The sequence below is a fragment of the Lampetra fluviatilis genome, chromosome 60 (assembly GCF_964198595.1).
Source record: "Lampetra fluviatilis chromosome 60, kcLamFluv1.1, whole genome shotgun sequence".
Classification (NCBI taxonomy): Eukaryota; Metazoa; Chordata; class Hyperoartia; order Petromyzontiformes; family Petromyzontidae; genus Lampetra; species Lampetra fluviatilis.
In genome coordinates, this window is record NC_136334.1 from 7,226,195 (window position 1) to 7,247,901 (window position 21,707).

Below are 21,707 nucleotides of genomic sequence, written 5' to 3' on the forward strand. Positions count from 1 at the left end.
TGTGTGTGTTCTATGTGAGTGTGTATGTTTGTGTCATTGTGTGTGTGATGGGGCAGTTCGGAAAAAACACATTCCTGCGGAGGGAGCTGGTAGGAACGTTGGGTTGCTCGGTCAATGACCAGGGTCAACGGCGGCGTGGTGTATTCCGCAAATATGCCCGACTGTGAGGGCGGGCACAAGCCGGCGTGAGTAGGTTACACGTTGAGTTTTATAAGGGCACCACGGGGTGACCAGCCCCTCCCCACCCAGTCCCACCCCTCCCACCCCCCACCTAGCCCCACCCTCCCCACCCAGTCCCTCCCCACCCAGCCCCTCCCCACCCAGCCCCTCTCCACCCTCCCCTCTCCACCCAGCCCACCCCTCCCATTTTTCAATGCACCACGGACGGACGGACGGACACAATAATCCCCTGTGGCCTGGTGGAACCAGGACCAGGAGGTTCTTACCAGTAAAACCTCCTACCTACTCGTTAGTGCGGGACGACAACGCTGTGGTGAGCAGTGCCGTGGGGGGAATGGCAAATTGAGATTGTCCTTTCCCCTCATGGCATTTGTAGCCACCACAACGGCCAAATGGGGGCTCTGGACAGGTGCGAGGGGCTGGTAACCCCTCCACCTTCAAATAAATTACCACGATACCACGAAATGATAATTAATGAATGGCCACGTGGAAAGTTCGAACGCTCACTGCCAGAGGAGAGGCTGCCATTCCTCTGTCGGGAGCTGGACCGGTACTGCCTGGATTTCTGTGGTATTCAGGAGGTCCGGTGGACTGGCTCTGGCTCCTGCCACCATGAGGGGTGGACAGTCCTCTACTCAGGGCAGGAGACCACCAAACAAAAGGGAGTGGTTCGTGGCGGTGAGGTGTAGAAAGCTGTAAGCCCCAGGCTACTTTTGGCTCGCCTTCCCATCAACCAGAGGCGAGGAGTGGTGGTCGTGGTTACTTATGTCCCCACTGAAGACGAACATTCGTGGAGGTGGAGAGATGCAGGCAAGGCCGATGAGTCAGATGCCTTCTATGACCTCCTGTCACAGGTGCTGGCTAAAGTGGCCCCACTGGATAGAGTCATCTTGTTGGGTGACTTCAATGCTCGAGTTGGTCATGATGCTGGCACCTGGTCTGGAGTGATTGGAAGGCATGGATTCCTGCGGTCACGAAAGCTTCAAATCAAGAGCGTTATTAATGTAGTGGATTATTAACTTTATATAGAATATATCTATTATTTGGCTGCTGCTGCTGCCGCTGCTATGCGTTTCCACACAGCGACAAAGACACATCGAGCTGTCATTCGTGATGGCCTGGGGGCGTCGCTTCCGAACAACGTGATAGCTCAGTGCGCCGTTACCTGCTCAAATACAAGTCTTACCCAACGCTGTGTACAAGAGGGGGGGGGGGGCATAGAAATGCAGGACAAGGAACGCAAAGGCAGATGTCGACAGAATTCACCCCCCACCTTGCCCGCCTCACCAGACCGGAATATCCAGAGCCGCCAGCTCTTGGGGAGGAAGAGAGGAGAGGGGAAGGGAGAGAAGGGGGTAGAGAGAGAGGGAGGGTGAAGAGAGAGAGGGTAGAGAGAGGGGGTAGAGAGAGAAGGGGTAGAGATAGAGGGGGTAGAGAGAGGGGGGGGGTGAAGAGAGAGGGGGTAGAGAGAGAGGGGGTAGAGAGAGAGGGGGTAGAGAGAGAGGGTATAGAGAGAGAGGGGGTAGAGAGAGAGGGGGTAGAGAGAGAAGGGGGGTAAGAAGGAGAGCAGAGCGTGAACTCTTTTGTGAAATCTTTCATTTAAAAAAGGGGGGGGGGCACATAAAGCAAAGCATTGATAAAAAAAAACACGAAATGATGAACGAAACAAAGTGTCGACTACACCGAGCATCTTCTTGTTTCCTCTGATCGTAAACAAAAGAGAGGGGAAGGGAGAGAGTGGTGGTGGTGGTGGTGGTGGAGAGAGCTGGGAGAGTATGGAGGAAGTAAAGCGACCATTATTAATCACAATGAAGGATTTTTTTTTGGGTGCTTAGATCGCGTAGGTATATCAATGTTGCGCCGTAACCCTCCACCACCCGACACAGCCCGTAAGGTTCGCCACGTCAACAACCCGCCGATTGATCTTGGTTCTTTCGGTAAAGTCACGTAGAAGGGAAGTAATAAAATAATAAAAATAAAACACAATAAAATAATTCTCACGACGTTTCGGCCACAACGCAAGCAGCCGTCCTCAGGTGAAAACCAGGTCCGTCTTTTTTCATTCAGACTCTGTCGCCTCGACGGACCTGGTTTTCACCTGAGGACGGCTGCTTGCGTTGTGGCCGAAACGTCGTGAGAATTATTTTATTGTGTTTTATTTTTATTATTTTATTACTTCCCTTCTACGTGACTTTACCGAAAGAACCAAGAAGATGAATCTCTGCAGTCACGAAAGCTTTAAATCGAAATTTAACCCGCCGATTGGTTTACTATTTCAGCCCACCGGTGTGTTGGAGAGTGATTTCAACGAAACTATGTTGATACTCTTAGTTTTTTCGGTAAAGTCACGTAGGTAAAAAAATGAAATTAAAATTAATAAAAAATAAAAAAATAAAAATCACGACGTTTCGGAGGCAACACAAGTCTCCGTCATCAGGTGGGACCGTCACAGCCAGATTTGCTGCATCAAGTGAGGCAGGGATTCCAAGATGCAAGCTCTTAAATACAAGTTAAGGGGGAGGAGAGGGGGGATACTAAGAGTATGAATCCTTGCAGTCACGAAAGCTTCAAATCTAGAAACTATGTTTGTTGATTTGTTTGAGGAAGTAAAAGGCCCAGTGAGATGTGTGGCTCTCTCTTTTTATCGACGTAACGATCACAAACGACAGCTCAAACGAGTCGGCTTGTCGTGGAAATGTACAGCAGCAGCCAAACACCCTCAAGGCGTGGTGACGCTGATTCCAAATGTAGAGGGCAAAATACATCGGAAGACCCGCAGAAAAATACACGCGACCACGGGGAGAGAGAGACACGCAAACTCCAAATATACAGCAGGCATCGTCAGGGTCGGGATCGAACCCACGACCTCCTGTAGACCAGGCGACGTAGTTAACATCTCCTAGCCACCGTGATGATGATGAGAGAGAGACACGCAAACTCCAAATATACAGCAGGCATCGTCAGGGTCGGGATCGAGCCCACGACCTCCTGTATACCAAGCGAGGTAGTTAACATATCATAGCCACTGTGATGATGATGAGAGAGAGACACGCAAACTCCAAATATACAGCAGGCATCGTCAGGATCGGGATCGAACCCACGACCTCCTGGAGACCAGGCGACGTAGTTAACATCTCATAGCCACTGTGATAATGATGATGAGAGAGAGAGACACGCAAATTACAAATATACAGCAGCAGGCATCGTCAGGGTTGGGATCGAACCCACGACCTCCTGTAGACCAGGCGAGGTAGTTAACATCTCACCACGGAGAGAGAGAGACACGCAAACTCCAAATATACAGCAGCAGGCGTCGTCAGGGTTGGGATCGAACCCACGACCTCCTGTAGACCAGGCGAGGTAGTTAACATCTCGCCGCCGTATACACCAGATAAAACATCCCCTGTATAGCCTTTAACAGACTGTTGGGGCAAGTGGTTGTGAACGTCACACGAGCGGGAGGTGTGGTCGATTTTGTTTCCCCAGTGACGATGTTCACACCTCACCGGGTACTCATTTGAGGCTGAGTTGACCTAGGGGAGGCCCAGGACCGGTTCAAATAATCGTCACTGGTGTTGGCCGTGAGCGGAAATCGAACTCGGGTCTCGCCTGGTTCGTAGCGAAGCGTAGCGCTAACCACTGCGCCACCGCTCCCCGACACAGCCACACAAAGACACACATAGACACACACAGACACACACAGCCACACATAGATACACACATAGACACACACAGAAACACATAGATGCACGCAGACACATACATACAGACACACGCAGACACACACATACACACACAGCCACACATACACACACACAGACACACACAGACACACATAGATACACACATAGACACACACAGACACACATACATGCACGCAGACACATACAGACAGACACACGCAGACACACATACACACACAGCCACACATACACACACACAGACACACAGACACACACAGCCACACACAGATACACACAAAGACACAGCCACACACAGACACACATAGCCACACACAGACACACAGCTATGCACAGGCACACACAGCCACACATAGACACCCGCAGACACACGCAGACACACACAGACACACATACACACACACAGACACACACAGCCACACACAAACTTCACGCTTGTTTCCTATCGAGACCGGTTATGGAAATAGGAATAAAAACGAACCCTTTAACCATCGCGAAGTAATCATGTATCATCTCGAAAACGATAAACACATTTATGTAAACAATAAGAAAACAATTAGGCAACGTTACTGGCGCATTGCACTGTGTGATGCAGGGCCACGTGGTATCTTTAGTGACGTTCATCATTGTGACGACATCGCTTCCACGTGGGATCGCCATGACAACGATGATGATGATGAAGTAAAAACCGATGCCTCCTGCTCGTTCGTATTCGTTACTCGGCAATTGAGTCTACGCGCCACGCCCCGTGGCTCCGTTCAACCCCGGTGATGAAGATCACATTGTCTTCTTATTATTCTTTCGTATGGATTAATAGATAGCAGCACGTTAAAGGCGTGTCATGTTTAGCTGTTTTCATCCACTCAATTGCCCGTTCGGACGCTGTAGTGGATCTCGTCCCGGCAGGGGCAGAGTCAGCGCGGGATCAAGCTAATGCGGGGCCTGTTGCATGATGTAAAAAAAAAAACGTAAATATTGAGACGCAAATTTTTCACTTGCATAGTAAAGTAATTGTATTGTTTCATTTGCTATACGGCCGGGTAATACGACAAATCGCTAACCTTAAACACCTGGTCGTTCGTAAAAGTTGAAGGCAGTATAGTACTATAGTAATAGTGCCGGATGAAGCTAGTGCGGGGGGGGGGTCGTCATCATCGTCGTAATCATCGTCGTAATCGACGTCGCAATCGACGTCATCGACGTCGTCATCGACGACGTCAACACAGCAGCGTTGATTTACCACTCGGCTACTCCTCCTCACCCAATCACCAGGCTCAACAACAACTACGATGTCACATGACCCAGCCGTTGCTCGCGTCTACGGCGACACCTGACCCCGCCCCCCGCCGCCATTGTCTCTGCTGTACCGGAGGGACGTTACAGCCACGGAGGAAAGCTTTCTGGAACCGCGTGGTCACAAAAAATAAAAGATGTTTCATGCTGATTGCGTCGTTGACGAGGTTTCGTTTTGTTTGTTTGCTTAGAGGTCGGGGGGACAACCCCCATCGCAGCCGAACTGCCTCACAAAGACAAATATCTGCCATGTAGCCTTTAAACACGCTGTTGTGGCAAGTGCTGCTAGCGAACACCTTTTAAGGCAACATGGTAAGACACTAAAATACACGGTCACATTTACCCGTACACAGATATACAACAACCGCCATTCGCCACTAAGTGGCGGTGACGTCACCACGGCGCTTGTGCCAGGCCATGTGCACCTTGAGGCCACGTGAAGTGTCGAACGTCCCGCTGGCAGGAGGTCACGGGGCAGACCCAGCAGGTGCCACGGGTCGACTGACTGAGATGACTGGCTGATGAACCACCTGTGCCCCCTACTGTGCCAACTTACTATGTTTTATCCACCCGGCGCTCTGCTCGTTGTTGTGAGTGTCGCTCCTCTCCCTTCCGTTGTTGTTGGAGGGCGACTGCCTCCAACTGCCCAGTAGCGTCCTTCACGAGCCTCCTCCATAGAGGCCGATCTTGACACCGCTGGTACCAGTCATCGGCAAGTCCACTTAGCTCCACATCCTCCTGTACCACATCACTCCATCTCTTTTCTAGCCATGCCGCACCCATTTAGTCCCTTCAATCCGGCTGAACAAAAGCTGTTTGGGCATGCGGTGGCTGGGCATGCGAGCTACATGACCCAGCCAACGCAGCCTTGCCTGCCGGAGGAGCTCACCAATGGGACTTTGTCCAGATCTTTCAAGGATTGGTGAGCTCAAACAATCCAGCCTGGTTAAACCAAGGATGGATCATAGCCAGGCCAGCCTGAATATTTCTAACCAGCGAAGATGTTCCATTAGGGGGGATCAACGTTTTGCAAGCACAGAGAAGGGAGGGCATGACCGTGGCCGAGAAGACAAGGTAGCTTCCACAGAGCGTGATGCAACTGATGAAAAGATGATGCCGCTCGACTGATTCGGAGTGAGACCTCTGCTGTCAAACCGTGGCCGGTCATGATCACACTGCCCAGGTATAGGAAACTCTCCATTCTCTTGACAAATACCCCATCACCAATTGGGAGTTGTGGGGGTGGAGTGTCTGATGGTACAACATACCCAGGCAGGAGCTTAGTTTTGGTTGGGCTTATGGTAAGGCCCCACCTTTTGGTGGCAAGCTCCAGGTTCAGCAGCAGCATATCCAACTCCTTCTCTGAGTGAGCAGCAATTATCAAATCATCAGCATACGTAACGTGGTTGACCAATAGGGAGCCATCCCTTGACTGCACCCGGGCATCGACCAGCCTCCCATTGTATCTGTACCAGCCATCGAATTCTTCATGAACTAGGTGATCGAAGTATAAGCTAAATAATGTGGGAGCCAGAGGATATTCCTGTCGCACCCCAAGGTGAACAGGGAATGGCTCCGACTCCTGGCCTCGTAGATTTACCCAGGCCCGCTCACCATCATGAAGGTCCTTAATGATTGTGAGCAAAGAGTCAGGGACTCCAAAAGCACGAAAAACAACCCAGAGCCCAGGCCTACTGATGGTATCATAGGCCTTGACCAGGTCAATAAAGCAGATATGTAGGTCTTGTTAGAATCCCCTACACCTCTGTTGTAGCAGACAGACAGAAAGTATGGCATCTGTGCAGGACCGCCATTTCCTGAAACCACATTGGGGCTCCGCAAGCCTCACTTCAACATGCCTGGTAAGGCGATGTTGAATAATCCTTGCCAGGACCTTTCCCGGCACATTGAGGAGGGAGATGCCCCTACAGTCGTGACAGTCTGTGCGGTCCCCTTCTTAAAGAGGAGGACCACCAGGGCATCCTTCCAATCCTGCCAAACCCGTCCAGTGGTCCAGACTGTTGTTATGATGTCATGGAGGGCAGTCTGTGCACAAACGCCACCCTCCCTCAGCATTTCGCTTGGAAGATCAACTCTGCCCAGTACTTTTCCTGGTCTCAGACTCTGGATCGCCTTCTGTACTTCCTCAACAGATGGCACCTCAGCCAGCCACTCACAGGGGGTGACAACTTCTTGCAATATTTGAGGCACCACAACCTCAGCAAGGTCATCCACACTTTGCCCCATGATGTTTTCCAGGCTAAGGGATATCCCACCCCAAGAACTCAGAAATGCTCAGAAAATCTGTAAACCTGTTCCTAGGGGTCGGAGATTGAATCACCTTTATTTCCCCTAATGATTGTAATAGGTGTGGCACTGCAATTTACTTTTTTGATGGAGTTAAACAGTGATTTGTGATCACGGGCCACTGAGGCAGACTCCATCTCCTCAGCAACCCACAACCACCACCCATCCTTGCAGCGCTTCACGGCTCTCCGAAACTCTGAGCGAAGGCTGCGGTAAGCCCCCTCATTCTCTGATGTCGGATGCTGTTGACGATGAGAGAGGGCCTATCGCTTTTTCTCATCCAGCTTGAACACCTCCTCTATCAGCCAGGGTCCCTGGGGATGTTTGGACCATGTACCCAAAGCAGCCATTTCAGCTGCATGAGCAACAGTCCTAAACCTCGCTCATTTCCTGGCCTCTGGATGATGGGAAGGCGAGCCCACAGTAGCCATGAGCTTACAGCCTCCCACACCTCATCGCCACGTTCAGAAGAAGTGCTACTCTCTGTTAATTGGCAGTCTCCTGCTCCGAGTAGAGGACTGTCCATCCTTTATGGTGTCAGGAGCAAAAGCCGGTCCATCGGACCTCATGAATACCACAGAGATCCAGGCGGTACCGCTCCAGCTCCCAACAGAGGAGTGGAAGCCTCTCCTCCGCAGTGAGCGTTCGAACATTCCACGTGGCCACCCGCAGTGGTTTTTTGCTGTTTCGGGAGGAACTCCGAGGCCAATCGAAATTGGCCCTCCCCCCATGTCACTGCTCACCACAGCGTTACCGTCCGGCACCAACTAGGAGGGAAGGGGTGTTATAAAAAAAACAAAGACAAAGATCCCCCGTGTAGCCTTAACGGACTCTTGGGACAAGTGTTGTTAGTGAGCACCTATGAAGGCCTGCACGACACACGAGGGGGTGGGTGGCCAGCACCACGCCCGGCCGCCTTTGTCTCCCCAGTGGCGATGTTTACACACCGCACTAGGTACTCATTTGAGGCCGAGTCGACCTAGGGGAGGCCCAGGACCGGTTCAGATAATCGTCACCGGTGTTGGTGGCCGTGAGCGGGAATCGAACTCGGGTCGCCGGGTTCGTAGCGCGCTAACCGCTCCACACACATAAACACTCAAATACACTGATACGTATACAATGAGCAATGTCCCCTTCACACAATCAATATATCCTCATGAATGTCAAGGAAGTGCATTGTTTACTTGTTAATTTGTTTTTATGAAACGTACAATGACTAAAATGTAAATTCTCTTACTCAAGGATAACGTGGCCATCTTGCTCAGGGATGGGGCCATTTTGCTCAAGAACTACGTAACCATCTTGCTCAGGGATTGGAGTGGCCATCTTGCTCAGGAATCGGGTCATCTTGCTCAGGGATAGAGTGGCCATCTTGCTCAGGGACGATTCTTCGTTTTTAATCGGGACCGCCCCCCTCCGCCCTACCCAATATGGCTGCGGGCAGCACCGATGACGTCACTACGGAAGTCGACATGTACTCGAGAACCATGGAGCCGTGACCGGCGATCTCCGCGTCTCCGCCGCCTCCTTCCCGCGCCCCCTCGCCGCCGCCTCCTCCCTCCTCACGGCGGCGGGGACACCCCGAGGGACACCCCAGAGACGCCGAGTCCCTGCGCCCCTCACGGGCCGCTCGGCCGAGGAGGCCACGCCCGACTCCCTGCTCGCCTGGACGCCTCTACCGCGGAGGAGGCGAGGGGCTCGGTAGGGTCTTGGTGGGGTGGGGGGTGCGAGACCGGGCCACGTTCTGATTTTGAAACCCCAACAGCCGTTCGTCGTGTGGATGTACTCGGCCCCCGCCACATCAATGTGGAGTTTCCACCACCAGGCTCTGCAGGGCTGCAGACGGGAGTTTGAGAACCGACGCTTCAACAATGCTCGCGTGAGCATCAACTCTTAAGCTTCAAATCAAGATTCAACTCTTAAGAGTTACAAAATATACAAATTTGGTGAATTGTGCCGTGACTTTTGTCGTTAAATCCCAGGTCTGTACGCAACTGGGGTCTCGATGGGCACGGGGGGTCTTTCCTGCTTGGTGAATCTCACTGCGTGGGGGTTAAACGGGGTCTTTGGTGCAAGGGGTGGTATCAATGAAAGGGTTGTCTCGCAGGGGTCTGTGAACGGGGTCTATCGTCAATTGGTGTCTGACTTGGGACTTGTTGGGGTTTAAGGGATTCTGTCAATGAGGGGTCTAATAATTTGGGGTCTCAATGAGGCCTCTCAATCGACCGGGGTCTCTGTGGGGGGGGGGGGGGGTCTGACTCGAGGCGTTTTTGGGATCTGGTCGCTGGGGGTCTAAATTAGGTCTTTGGTAAATGAATTGGGTCTGGATCTTTGGTAAATGAATTGGGTCTCTGCGTCTTTGGTAAATGAATGGGGTCTCTGGATCTTTGGTAAATGAATTGGGTCTCTGGATCTTTGGTAAATGAATTGGGTCTCTGCGTCTTTGGTAAATGAATTGGGTCTCTGGATCTTTGGTAAATGAATGGGGTCTCTGGATCTTTGGTAAATGAATGGGGTCTCTGCGTCTTTGGTAAATGAATGGGGTCTCTGCGTCTTTGGTAAATGAATGGGGTCTCTGGATCTTTGGTAAATTAATGGGGTCTCTGGATCTTTGGTAAATGAATGGGGTCTCTGGATCTTTGGTAAATGAATGGGGTCTCTGCGTCTTTGGTAAATGAATGGGGTCTGTGGGTCTTTGGTAAATGAATGGGGTCTCTGGATCTTTGGTAAATGAATGGGGTCTCTGGATCTTTGGTAAATGAATTGGGTCTCTGCGTCTTTGGTAAATGAATGGGGTCTCTGGATCTTTGGTAAATGAATTGGGTCTCTGCGTCTTTGGTAAATGAATGGGGTCTCTGGATCTTTGGTAAATGAATGGGGTCTCTGGATCTTTGGTAAATGAATGGGGTCTCTGGATCTTTGGTAAATGAATTGGGTCTCTGCGTCTTTGGTAAATGAATTGGGTCTCTGGATCTTTGGTAAATGAATGGGGTCTCTGGATCTTTGGTAAATGAATGGGGTCTCTGGATCTTTGGTAAATGAATGGGGTCTCTGCGTCTTTGGTAAATGAATGGGGTCTGTGGGTCTTTGGTAAATGAATGGGGTCTCTGGATCTTTGGTAAATGAATTGGGTCTCTGCGTCTTTGGTAAATGAATTGGGTCTCTGGATCTTTGGTAAATGAATGGGGTCTCTGGATCTTTGGTAAATGAATGGGGTCTCTGCGTCTTTGGTAAATGAATGGGGTCTCTGGATCTTTGGTAAATTAATGGGGTCTCTGGATCTTTGGTAAATTAATGGGGTCTCTGGATCTTTGGTAAATGAATGGGGTCTCTGGATCTTTGGTAAATGAATGGGGTCTCTGGATCTTTGGTAAATGAATGGGGTCTCTGGATCTTTGGTAAATGAATGGGGTCTCTGCGTCTTTGGTAAATGAATGGGGTCTGTGGGTCTTTGGTAAATGAATGGGGTCTCTGGATCTTTGGTAAATGAATGGGGTCTCTGGATCTTTGGTAAATGAATTGGGTCTCTGCGTCTTTGGTAAATGAATGGGGTCTCTGGATCTTTGGTAAATGAATTGGGTCTCTGCGTCTTTGGTAAATGAATGGGGTCTCTGGATCTTTGGTAAATGAATGGGGTCTCTGGATCTTTGGTAAATGAATGGGGTCTCTGGATCTTTGGTAAATGAATGGGGTCTCTGCGTCTTTGGTAAATGAATGGGGTCTGTGGGTCTTTGGTAAATGAATTGGGTCTCTGGATCTTTGGTAAATGAATTGGGTCTCTGCGTCTTTGGTAAATGAATTGGGTCTCTGGATCTTTGGTAAATGAATTGGGTCTCTGCGTCTTTGGTAAATGAATTGGGTCTCTGGATCTTTGGTAAATGAATTGGGTCTCTGCGTCTTTGGTAAATGAATGGGGTCTCTGGATCTTTGGTAAATGAATTGGGTCTCTGGATCTTTGGTAAATGAATGGGGTCTCTGGATCTTTGGTAAATGAATTGGGTCTCTGCGTCTTTGGTAAATGAATGGGGTCTCTGGATCTTTGGTAAATGAATTGGGTCTCTGGATCTTTGGTAAATGAATGGGGTCTGTGGGTCTTTGGTAAATGAATGGGGTCTCTGGATCTTTGGTAAATGAATGGGGTCTCTGGATCTTTGGTAAATGAATTGGGTCTCTGGATCTTTGGTAAATGAATGGGGTCTCTGGATCTTTGGTAAATGAATTGGGTCTCTGGATCTTTGGTAAATGAATTGGGTCTCTGGATCTTTGGTAAATGAATGGGGTCTCTGGATCTTTGGTAAATGAATTGGGTCTCTGGATCTTTGGTAAATGAATGGGGTCTGTGGGTCTTTGGTAAATGAATTGGGTCTCTGGATCTTTGGTAAATGAATTGGGTCTCTGGATCTTTGGTAAATGAATGGGGTCTCTGGATCTTTGGTAAATGAATGGGGTCTCTGGATCTTTGGTAAATGAATGGGGTCTGTGGGTCTTTGGTAAATGAATGGGGTCTCTGGATCTTTGGTAAATGAATGGGGTCTCTGCGTCTTTGGTAAATGAATTGGGTCTCTGGATCTTTGGTAAATGAATTGGGTCTCTGCGTCTTTGGTAAATGAATTGGGTCTCTGGATCTTTGGTAAATGAATTGGGTCTCTGCGTCTTTGGTAAATGAATGGGGTCTCTGGATCTTTGGTAAATGAATGGGGTCTCTGCGTCTTTGGTAAATGAATGGGGTCTGTGGGTCTTTGGTAAATGAATGGGGTCTCTGGATCTTTGGTAAATGAATGGGGTCTCTGCGTCTTTGGTAAATGAATGGGGTCTCTGGATCTTTGGTAAATGAATGGGGTCTCTGCGTCTTTGGTAAATGAATGGGGTCTCTGGATCTTTGGTAAATGAATGGGGTCTCTGCGTCTTTGGTAAATGAATTGGGTCTCTGGATCTTTGGTAAATGAATGGGGTCTCTGCGTCTTTGGTAAATGAATGGGGTCTCTGGATCTTTGGTAAATGAATGGGGTCTCTGCGTCTTTGGTAAATGAATGGGGTCTCTGGATCTTTGGTAAATGAATTGGGTCTCTGCGTCTTTGGTAAATGAATTGGGTCTGTGGGTCTTTGGTAAATGAATTGGGTCTCTGCGTCTTTGGTAAATGAATGGGGTCTCTGGATCTTTGGTAAATGAATTGGGTCTCTGGATCTTTGGTAAATGAATGGGGTCTCTGGGTTATCCCAGAATTTGACCTCAGAACGGTGTCTCAGGGATCAGTCAATGGGGTCTGTGATTGGGCTATTAATGGGGGGGGGGCTTTTGACTGGGGTCTCTGTGGTATCTTTGAAGTGGCTGGGGTGCCCAACTGGGTATGTGGGAGGTGCCTGAATAGGGCCCTGTAAGGATTTTGTGATCCTCTTAGGGTGCCGCGGTGATGAGATGTCAACTGCCTCGCCTTGGTATCCAGGCTGTCGTGGGTTCCATCCCTGCCCTGACACCTGCTGTATATTTGGAGTTGGCATGTTCTCCCCGTGGTCGCGTGGAGTTTTCCTCCGGGTCCTCCACTGTGACCTACCACATTTCAGGATAAATGTCCCGCACGGCGATTGGCCACTCGGTTGAGCCACCATTTTTGGTGGCCAGGTCGCTTCTGAAAACGAGCTACACTGGGCCCTTGGCGAATGAATGGGATATCACTGGGGTCTCTGGGTCCTGTGGTGGGGTTTCTGGGGTCTCTTGGGCAAGGTTTCCCCTCCTGTGCCCCCCCCCTCTCAACACTAAGCCCCCATGACGCTGGGGATATAATCGCTGGCGTAGCTAAGCGGTTTACCCGTAGCCCGCACCTCTCCAGTTGGACTCCTCACCCAGTGTTTGACACCCAGTCTAGTGAGTCTACAGAGACCCAGTCTCTTGTGACACCCAGTCTAGTGAGTCTACAGAGACCCAGTCTCTTGTGACACCCAGTCTAGTGAGTCTACAGAGACCCAGTCTCTTGTGACACCCAGTCTAGTGAGTCTACAGAGCACCAGTCTTTTGTGACACCCAGTCTAGTGAGTCTACAGAGACCAAGTCTCCTGTGACACCCAGTCTAGTGAGTCTACAGAGACCCAGTCTCTTGTGACACCCAGTCTAGTGAGTCTACAGAGACCCAGTCTCTTGTGACACCCAGTCTAGTGAGTCTACAGAGCACCAGTCTTTTGTGACACCCAGTCTAGTGAGTCTACAGAGACCCAGTCTCCTGTGACACCCAGTCTAGTGAGTCTACAGAGACCCAGTCTCTTGTGACACCCAGTCTAGTGAGTCTACAGAGACCAAGTCTATATAGGCTCACTAAATACACCCAGTGTACATAGGGAGTCTCTTCCCTGGGTCCGTAGTTAGTCTCTTCTGCACCCAAGACTACTCCGTCTCATCGCGAGTGGAGCAGGCGATGATGAGGCATGGTGAGGAGGAGGTGAAGGAGGAGGTGACCCCTCTAGGTGTCTGCTCTATTTAAGACCGGAAACAACAGGAGAGCTTCACCATTCTTGCCCGATGAAGCTGATTGTAATTATCAGCGAAACGTCGTACTACTCAAATCTTCAAATGCTGTTGATTCTCTCTTCAGCACACCGGTGGGCTAAAGAAGTGAATTATTTTGTCCTTTGAAAACGTGACGCAATTTTTTACTGTTTGGCCGTGTCGGGTGGTGGAGGGTTACGACACATTTATAAATAACGCGATCTGACCCAAAAACCTATATTGTATGTGTCTACATATGTCTGTCTTATTTTCATAGAACAAAAACAAAAAATATTTTTTGTTTAAATTTTTTACCTACGTGACTTTACCGAAAAAACAAAAGAGTATGGACCCTTGCAGTCACGAAAACTTCAAATCGAGAATATGTCTGTCTGTTTGTTTGTTGCGGTTGCACCCAAATCAAGAGCCGAATGGCTCAAGGGTAAATCCTAATAAATGAAACTGAATTAGAAATTGTCTGTGTGTACACGCGTGTAATGACGTCCGTCTTTCGTCTCCCCGTCTGCCCAGCGCTGCCCCGAGCCCCTGCGATGCTGCCCCTGCCCCTGGCGGCTAGTGGCGGTGGTGAGCGGGAGCCGTGGCTGGTGAGGCTGCCCATGGCTCACCTGGTTCATGCCTCCGTCAGTCTCCCTCTGGTGGCGTTCTTCTTCTGCGTCGCCTGGTCCCTCCTGTACCACTTCGACGCCTCCACGGCCACTCACTGTGGGGTGAGCGGCGGGGGGGAAGGGGGGTGAGCTGGGGGGGGTGAGCGAGATGAGTTAACACACAGCGAGTGGATCAGGTTGTGAGTGGGTTGGGTGGGTAAGTGAGTGAGGGGGTAAGCTATTGGGTGAGTGGGTGGATGGCTCAGTGAGTTGGTGGGTGGCTGGGTGAGTTGGTGGGTGGGTCAGTGAGTTGGTGGGTGACTGGGTGAGTGGGTGGGTGGTTGGGTGTGTGGCAGGGTGAGTGGGTGGGTGGTTGGGTGGGTGGGTGGGTGAGTGGGTGGGTAGGTAGGTGGTTGAGTGGGTGGGTGAGTGGGTGGGTGGGTGGTTGGGTGGGTGGGTGGGTGAGTGATGACTAGGTGGTTTGGTGGATGAGATGTCTGGGTGACCGACACGGGAGGAGGAATCGGCGAGTGAAGTTCACCCCCACCTGAAGAAGGACGCTTGTGTTGCGCCCGAAACGTCGTGATTTAATTTATTTACATTTTTTACCTACGTGACTTTACCGAAAAAAACAAAGGGTATGAATCCTTGCAGCCACGAAAACTTCAAATCTAGAAGTAGCCATGGTAACAGCGATGGAAGAGCAGGTCGGTTGGTGAGTGTTTTGGTGAGCGGTTTGGTGATGGGGTTCGTGAGTGGCTGAGTGAGTGAGTTGGTAAGCAAGCGAGCTCTTGAGTAGATTCGAAGCCGGGGCTGCCAGCTCACCAGCCACTACTGCCGGTGAGCGGCGGTGAGCGGCGGTGAGCGGCGGTGAGCGGCTGTGAGTGGCGGTGAGCGGCGGTGAGTGGCGGTGAGTGTGCTCACCACCCCTATGCCCCAACCCACCCGCCCGCCCAGGTGTGGAACCTGCTGCCGTCGATCAGCGCCGCGATCGGCGGCTTCACGCCGCAGCGCTACGTGTGGCGCACGCTGCTCGGGCTGCACGCGCCGCCACGCCTCCTGCTGGCGCTCGCCTACTTGCGCCGCTACCGCAGCCACCCCCCCGGCACCGCGGCCCCCCTCCTGCTGCTCCACCGCGGTGGCGGCGACGGTGGAGGTCGCCGCATAGCGGCCCTCCGGCTGCCGCGCCTGGCGTTCCTCGCCAACCTGGCGGAGCTCGGCGGCCTCCTGGGCCTCACGAACGTCTCGTCGAATGAGAACCACGGTGGGGGTGGGGGGCAGAGGGGGGGTGGGGGGGGGGGCAATGGGGAGCGGTGGCGCAGCGGTCGGCGCACGAGCACGATCGCCGCTCGCGGCCAACCTCGGCCGACGACTTTCTGGTCCGGTCCGTGGCCTCCCCTTGGGGCCTCCTGGCGCGGCGGCGTTTGAAACCGCGTCGGCGGCGGGGGAGGCAAAGGCAGCCGGGGCGTGCGTGGTCTCGGCCACGCGACGGCCTTCGTGATCATTGAAGTTTGTAAAGGGGGGGGGGGGGGGGGGCGCATCTTCTCCGTAGATCCCGCCAACGCTCGACCACCGTGTATGGAAAGCCGGGAAATGAACCGAACCTGGCACAGGGTAAACGGCCAGGACTGGGCAGTTTTAAGAGTTAAAAACAAAAACAGACTTAAAGATCTTCTTGGTTCTTTCGGTAAAGTCACGTTGAAGGGTAATAATAAAATCATAAAATAAAAAAAATAATAATAAAAAAATAATAAAATAATTCTTGTGAGAATTATTTTAGAATTCTTGTGAGAATTATTTTATAATATTTTATTATTTTATTATTTCCCTTCTCCGTGACTTTACCGAAAGAACCAAGAAGATGAATCCCTGCAGTCACGAAAGAAGCTTTAAATCGAAATTTTTTTATGTTTTATTTTTATTATTTTATTACTTCCCTTCTACGTGACTTTACCGAAAGAACCAAGAAGATGAATCCCTGCAGTCACGAAAGAAGCTTTACATCGAAGTTCAGACTTAAAGATATCTAACGTCTCCGATGGCCTTCTTGGCCTAGGCGCTGCCGCTCGCTGATAGCACTTGCCCCGACAGTGCGTGAAGGCTACAGTTGGGGGAGGGAACCTTTGTCTGTTTGTGTCTGTGGGTGGCGCAGCTCTGCACAAGCTGGCCTTCGTCACGTTCATCCTGGGAGCTGCTTGCTACATGCTGCTCACGTGCCGTCTGTGGAGTTACGCAGCTAGCGACGAGGTGAGGGGCAGCGCTGCTACCTCGTCGCCGTCATCGTCATCATCACCATCGTCATCATCGGGAGTTGTCGGCAGAAGCAGCGGCGTGATCGCCGTCGTCATCGGCGGAAGCAACACGCTCGGTTATCGGCAACTTGGTCATCACCAAATTGTTATCGTCCTCGCCATCACCACCATCAGCAGCAGTAGCAGCAGCAGCAATACTGTCGACTTATCATTGCCATGAGCTTCATTGTCACCAGCATCATCGTCATCGTCATCACCACCATCTTCATCACTACCATCATATCACTACCGCCATCGTCATTTTCACTGCCACAGTGACTGTTACAACCACCGCCATCATCGTCGCTACCATCATTATTATGACTGCCATAGTGACTGTCACAACCATCACCATCATCATCTCTACAATAATGACTGCCATCACCATCAACACCACCATCATCATCAGCAGCTTATCATCATCACTACCACCATCATCATCACCACCACTATCATCATCATCATCACCACCACCATCATCATCATCACCACCACCATCACCATCATCACCACCACCACCACCATCATCATCATCATCGTCACCACCACCACCATCATCATCATCACTACCACCACTATCATCATCATCACCACTATCATCATCACCATCAACACCACCATCATCATCAGCAGCTTATCATCATCACTACCACCATCATCATCACCACCACTATCATCATCATCACCACCACCATCATCATCATCATCACCACCACCACCACCACCATCATCATCATCACCACCACCACCATCATCATCATCATCACCACCACCACCATCATCATCATCACTACCACCACTATCATCATCATCACCACTATCATCATCATCACCACCACTATCATCATCATTACCACTATCATCATCATCAGTACAATGCAGCGGCCCTCTGTGGTCCGTGACCCCGTGCCGCCATAACCCCGTGACCCCAGGAGCGCCGGTCGTACCTGTGGAAGCGGAGGCTGGCGGCGATCAACTTGCTGTCCTGCCTTCTCGCGGTGTGCGCCTACAGGCGTCACAACCGCTACTGCGAGCCCGGCGGTGAGCGGGGGTGGGGTGAGGGGGGCAAAGTGAGTGGAAGGGTGAGTGAAATGGTCGATGAGTGGATGAATTTAATGGGTTGGTGGGTAATTGAGTGAGTTGTTGAGTGGGTAGGTGAGTGTAGTGGGTGGGTCATGTCGGCCACATGCCCAGCCACCGCATGCCCAAGCAGCTTCTGTTTGGCCGCATAGAGGGGGTTAAATGGGCACGACACGGGCTAGAGAAGAGATGGAGTGATGTGGTACAGGAGGACGTGGAGCTGAGTGGACTTGCCGATGACCGGTACCAGCGGTGTCAAGATCGGCCTCTGTGGAGGAGGCTCGTGAAGGACGCTACTGGGCAGTTGGAGGCAGTCGCCCTCCAACAACAACGGAGGGCGGAGGAGCGACGCTCACAACAACGAGCGGAGCGCCGGGTGGCTAAAGCACAGCAAGTTGGCACAGTAGGGGGCACAGGTGGTGCATCTGCCAGTCATCTCGGTCATCTCGGTCAGTCGACCCATGGCACCTGCTGGGTCTGCCCCGTGCCCTCCTGCCAGCGGGCATTCGACACTTCACGTGGCCTCAAGGTGAACATGGCCTGGCACAATCGTCGTGGTGACGTCACCGCCACTTAGTGGTGAATGGCGGTTGTTGTTGTTGTTGTGCGTGTGTGCTTGCGTGTGCAGTGTACACGCTGTTTGCGCTCTGCGAGTACGCCGTGGTGTTCTCGAACATCGCGTTCCACTGGACAGCCGTCTGGGATTTCAGCTCCTTGCAGCTTCTCGTCGGCCCCTCACCACCTGACAAGCGCTTCTGAGAGTGGGGGGCCACCCCCCTACAGTGGGGGGTGGGGGAGGGGGGGCTACTGCAACATGGACCCCTACACGGAGACCCTGACCCCTACAGGGAGACCCTGACCCCTAGACAGAGACCCTGACCCCAACAGAGACCCTGACCCCAGCACGGAGACCCTGACCCCTATACAGAGACCCTGACCCCAACAGAGACCCTGACCCCAGCACGGAGACCCTGACCCCTATACAGAGACCCTGACCCCAACAGAGACCCTGACCCCAACAGAGACCCTGACCCCTAGACGGAGACCCTGACCCCAACAGAGACCCTGACCCCTATACAGAGACCCCATCACCACCGCCATAATCGCCACCATCGCCACCATCACCACCACCATCATCACCACCACCATCATCACCACCAGACCAAAGCAAGCGCGCCTGTTGTGACGGGGCAAGTCGGAGCTGAGAGGCTGACTCGGTGCCGTGATGGCGCCATCGGGGACTGTCTCTCTGCGTGGCCCCATCCCTGAGTCTCAAGACCCCGTGTCTCTGAGTCCCCGTGTCTCTGTGTTGGCCCATCCCTGAGACTGAACACCCTGAGTCTCTGTGGGTCCCCGTGTCTCTCTGCATGGTCCCATCCATGAGACTGAAGACCCCGTGTCTCTGTGTGTCCCTGTGTCTCTCTGTGCCTGGTCCCAGCCATGAGTCTCAAGACCCCGTGTCTCCGAGTCCCTGTGTCTCTGTGTGTTGGCCCATCCCTGAGACTCAAGACCCCGTGTCTCCGAGTCCCCGTGTCTCAATGCATGGTCCCATCCCTGAGACTCAAGACCCCGTGTCTCTCTGCGCCTGGTCCCAGTCACACTCAGGAGGACTCCCGTTAGCCAAGCCTGAGCCAAGCCGCTCGCTCCGCGAGTCTTTGGAAGCGGCTGAGAGTGACCCGTGCCTGAGAGAGCCTTGATCCTGGCCGTGTTGGTGGCTACGCTACGCTGCTGCTGCTGCCTGCAGTGAGCCAGCGCTGTGGAGGAGGCAGCCGTAGCAGCGGGTGTTGGTGGATCACTCGCAGATGTTGCGTGGAACTCCCTTCGCTGTGGGTGGGGGAGGAGTCGTACTCCCTGGCTCTGCCAGCAGGCGGCGTGTGTGGACTGTACCGCTCTGGGAGGGAATTGGGATTTGGGGAAAATATTTTAAATGCGATGTTTCTGACATTGCGATTTGATTTGCGATTAAATTTTTTAAGTCAAGCTTCAGTTCAATATTCACTGAGCAATAGATTTAAAACGTGATGAAGCATTACCACATGATACCATCAAAATATGAACTGCTCTATACTAATTCAAGGATGAAAACTTAAAAGATATGAATTGCTTCCAACATGTATTTATTTTAAAAAAATTAATAGAAATAGAACAATCAAACATAGAACACTTGTTAAATAAATAAAGTTATAATAACGAAAATTAAACAATTCAAATAAGAAATTAATAGGATTTTAACAATCGCAGCCTTTGTGATTTGCTAATCACATTGTTTTAAATTGCAATTAATCGATTACTCGTTCAGCACTAGATGGGTTCTGCCTCCCTGGCACGCGTGGGGTTTCCTCCCACGTCTATAAACGCTCACAACTTGGCCAATAACGCCTTTTATATATAGAGAGGGCTGCAGAACTTGGATAATTGTTGTCTAGCGCCTCGTCACCACCGCGTGGCTGCTGCTGCCTCGTTCGTCTGTGTTGCCTCTTGGTGCCTCTCGTCCTCTGAGTCATCCTCTCTCTCTGAGTCGTCCTCTCTCTGAGTCGGCCTCTCTCTGAGTCGTCCTTTATATCTCTGAGTCGTTCTCTAAGTCCTCTCCCTCTGAGTCATTCTCTATCTTAGTCCTCTCTCTGAGTCGTGCTCTCTCTGAGTCTTCAACAACAACATCATCATCAATAATGTAATCCACTATTGTGATCATCTATATATAAAATGGAAATTTGTGATTGTTTCAAGTTTCATTTATTAGGTAAAGCCCTGTGAGCCATTCGGCTCTTGAATCGGGTGCAACCGCAACAAACAAAAAAACAAAAACATGAACAAAAAACATCTTAAAGTGACTATGTGCAAACAGAAAATCCAAGAAAAAATGTGTTCAAAATGTTTGTCGTACTTCCCGACATGCAACAAACTTGAAATTTGCCATGTGGGTACTTTCCAGACTGTACACCATGCAAACATTATACAAATACACTTTGATATTTTTTTCGTGGGTGGGCGCAATAATGCAGATATTTGTTGCACGGCAAGTGAGCTGTGACGTCACGTCTGTCACGTGACCCTCGCATGCGTCGTGCTTAGCGCGCCGCGCTACGAACCCGGTGACCCGAGTTCGATTCCCGCTCACGGCCACCACCAGTGACGATTATTTTAACCGGGTCCTGGGCCTCCCCTAGGTCGACTCAGCCTCAAACGAGTAACTGGTGTGGTGTGTGAACATCGCCACTGGGGAGACAAAGACGGCCGGGCGTGGTGAATCCAAGTCACGGGCGAAGCCGGGTGGTCAAGCTAGTGGACAATAAAAGTCAACAAAGTCAACGTCGACATCGTCAACGTAGTCGGCTACGTCATCAACACCACGTGGTTGTGACACGACACCCACCATCGCCCCCGCATGGCACGCCATCGAATGGACGCATTTGGTAAAATCGCCCCCTGCAGAGTTACCGCGACCCCGGTGAGCTCTCTCGCAAGCTAAGCAGGCGCTAAGCCTGGTTAACACGACTTGGACTCGAGTCGCCATGACCTCCGGATTATAAGACGCAGGTGGCAACACCCTCACTCCCTCAAGTGTCCGGGGAATCCGCTGCCGTCTGGAAATCGCGCGGATGAATCTCGACTCCTCGTGGTTCTTCGATCTCGGCTCGTCTTTCTGGAGTCGTGGGAGCTCTTCTCTCTCGGAGGCGTCGACTGGGAGGTCGTGGGAGCTCCACAGGCGAAACGTGCGCTCCGCATTTCACAAAACGGGTTTTGGAAAATGTCAAATGACCCCCCCACCCCC

General features: G+C 51.4%; 1 protein-coding gene across 4 annotated transcripts; it reads left to right on the forward strand.

Annotated features, from left to right (window-relative positions):
- The first annotated feature begins 8,921 nt into the window (after window positions 1-8,921).
- Window positions 8,922-20,643, forward strand: PGAP2 (post-GPI attachment to proteins 2). Of its 4 annotated transcripts, none has more exons than XM_078881163.1 (6): window positions 8,922-9,182; window positions 14,491-14,687; window positions 15,522-15,828; window positions 16,717-16,811; window positions 17,788-17,896; window positions 18,564-20,643. In XM_078881163.1, exons 2-6 carry the CDS (start codon window positions 14,511-14,513, stop codon window positions 18,692-18,694), a joined length of 819 nt encoding a protein of 272 aa, XP_078737289.1. In that variant the 5' UTR covers window positions 8,922-9,182; window positions 14,491-14,510; the 3' UTR covers window positions 18,695-20,643. The 4 variants fall into 4 exon arrangements, with proteins under 4 accessions (XP_078737289.1, XP_078737291.1, XP_078737292.1 ...); XM_078881165.1 differs by lacking the exon at window positions 8,922-9,182 and adding an exon at window positions 9,225-9,360; XM_078881166.1 differs by lacking the exon at window positions 8,922-9,182 and adding an exon at window positions 9,388-9,463.
- The last annotated feature ends 1,064 nt before the right edge of the window (window positions 20,644-21,707 follow it).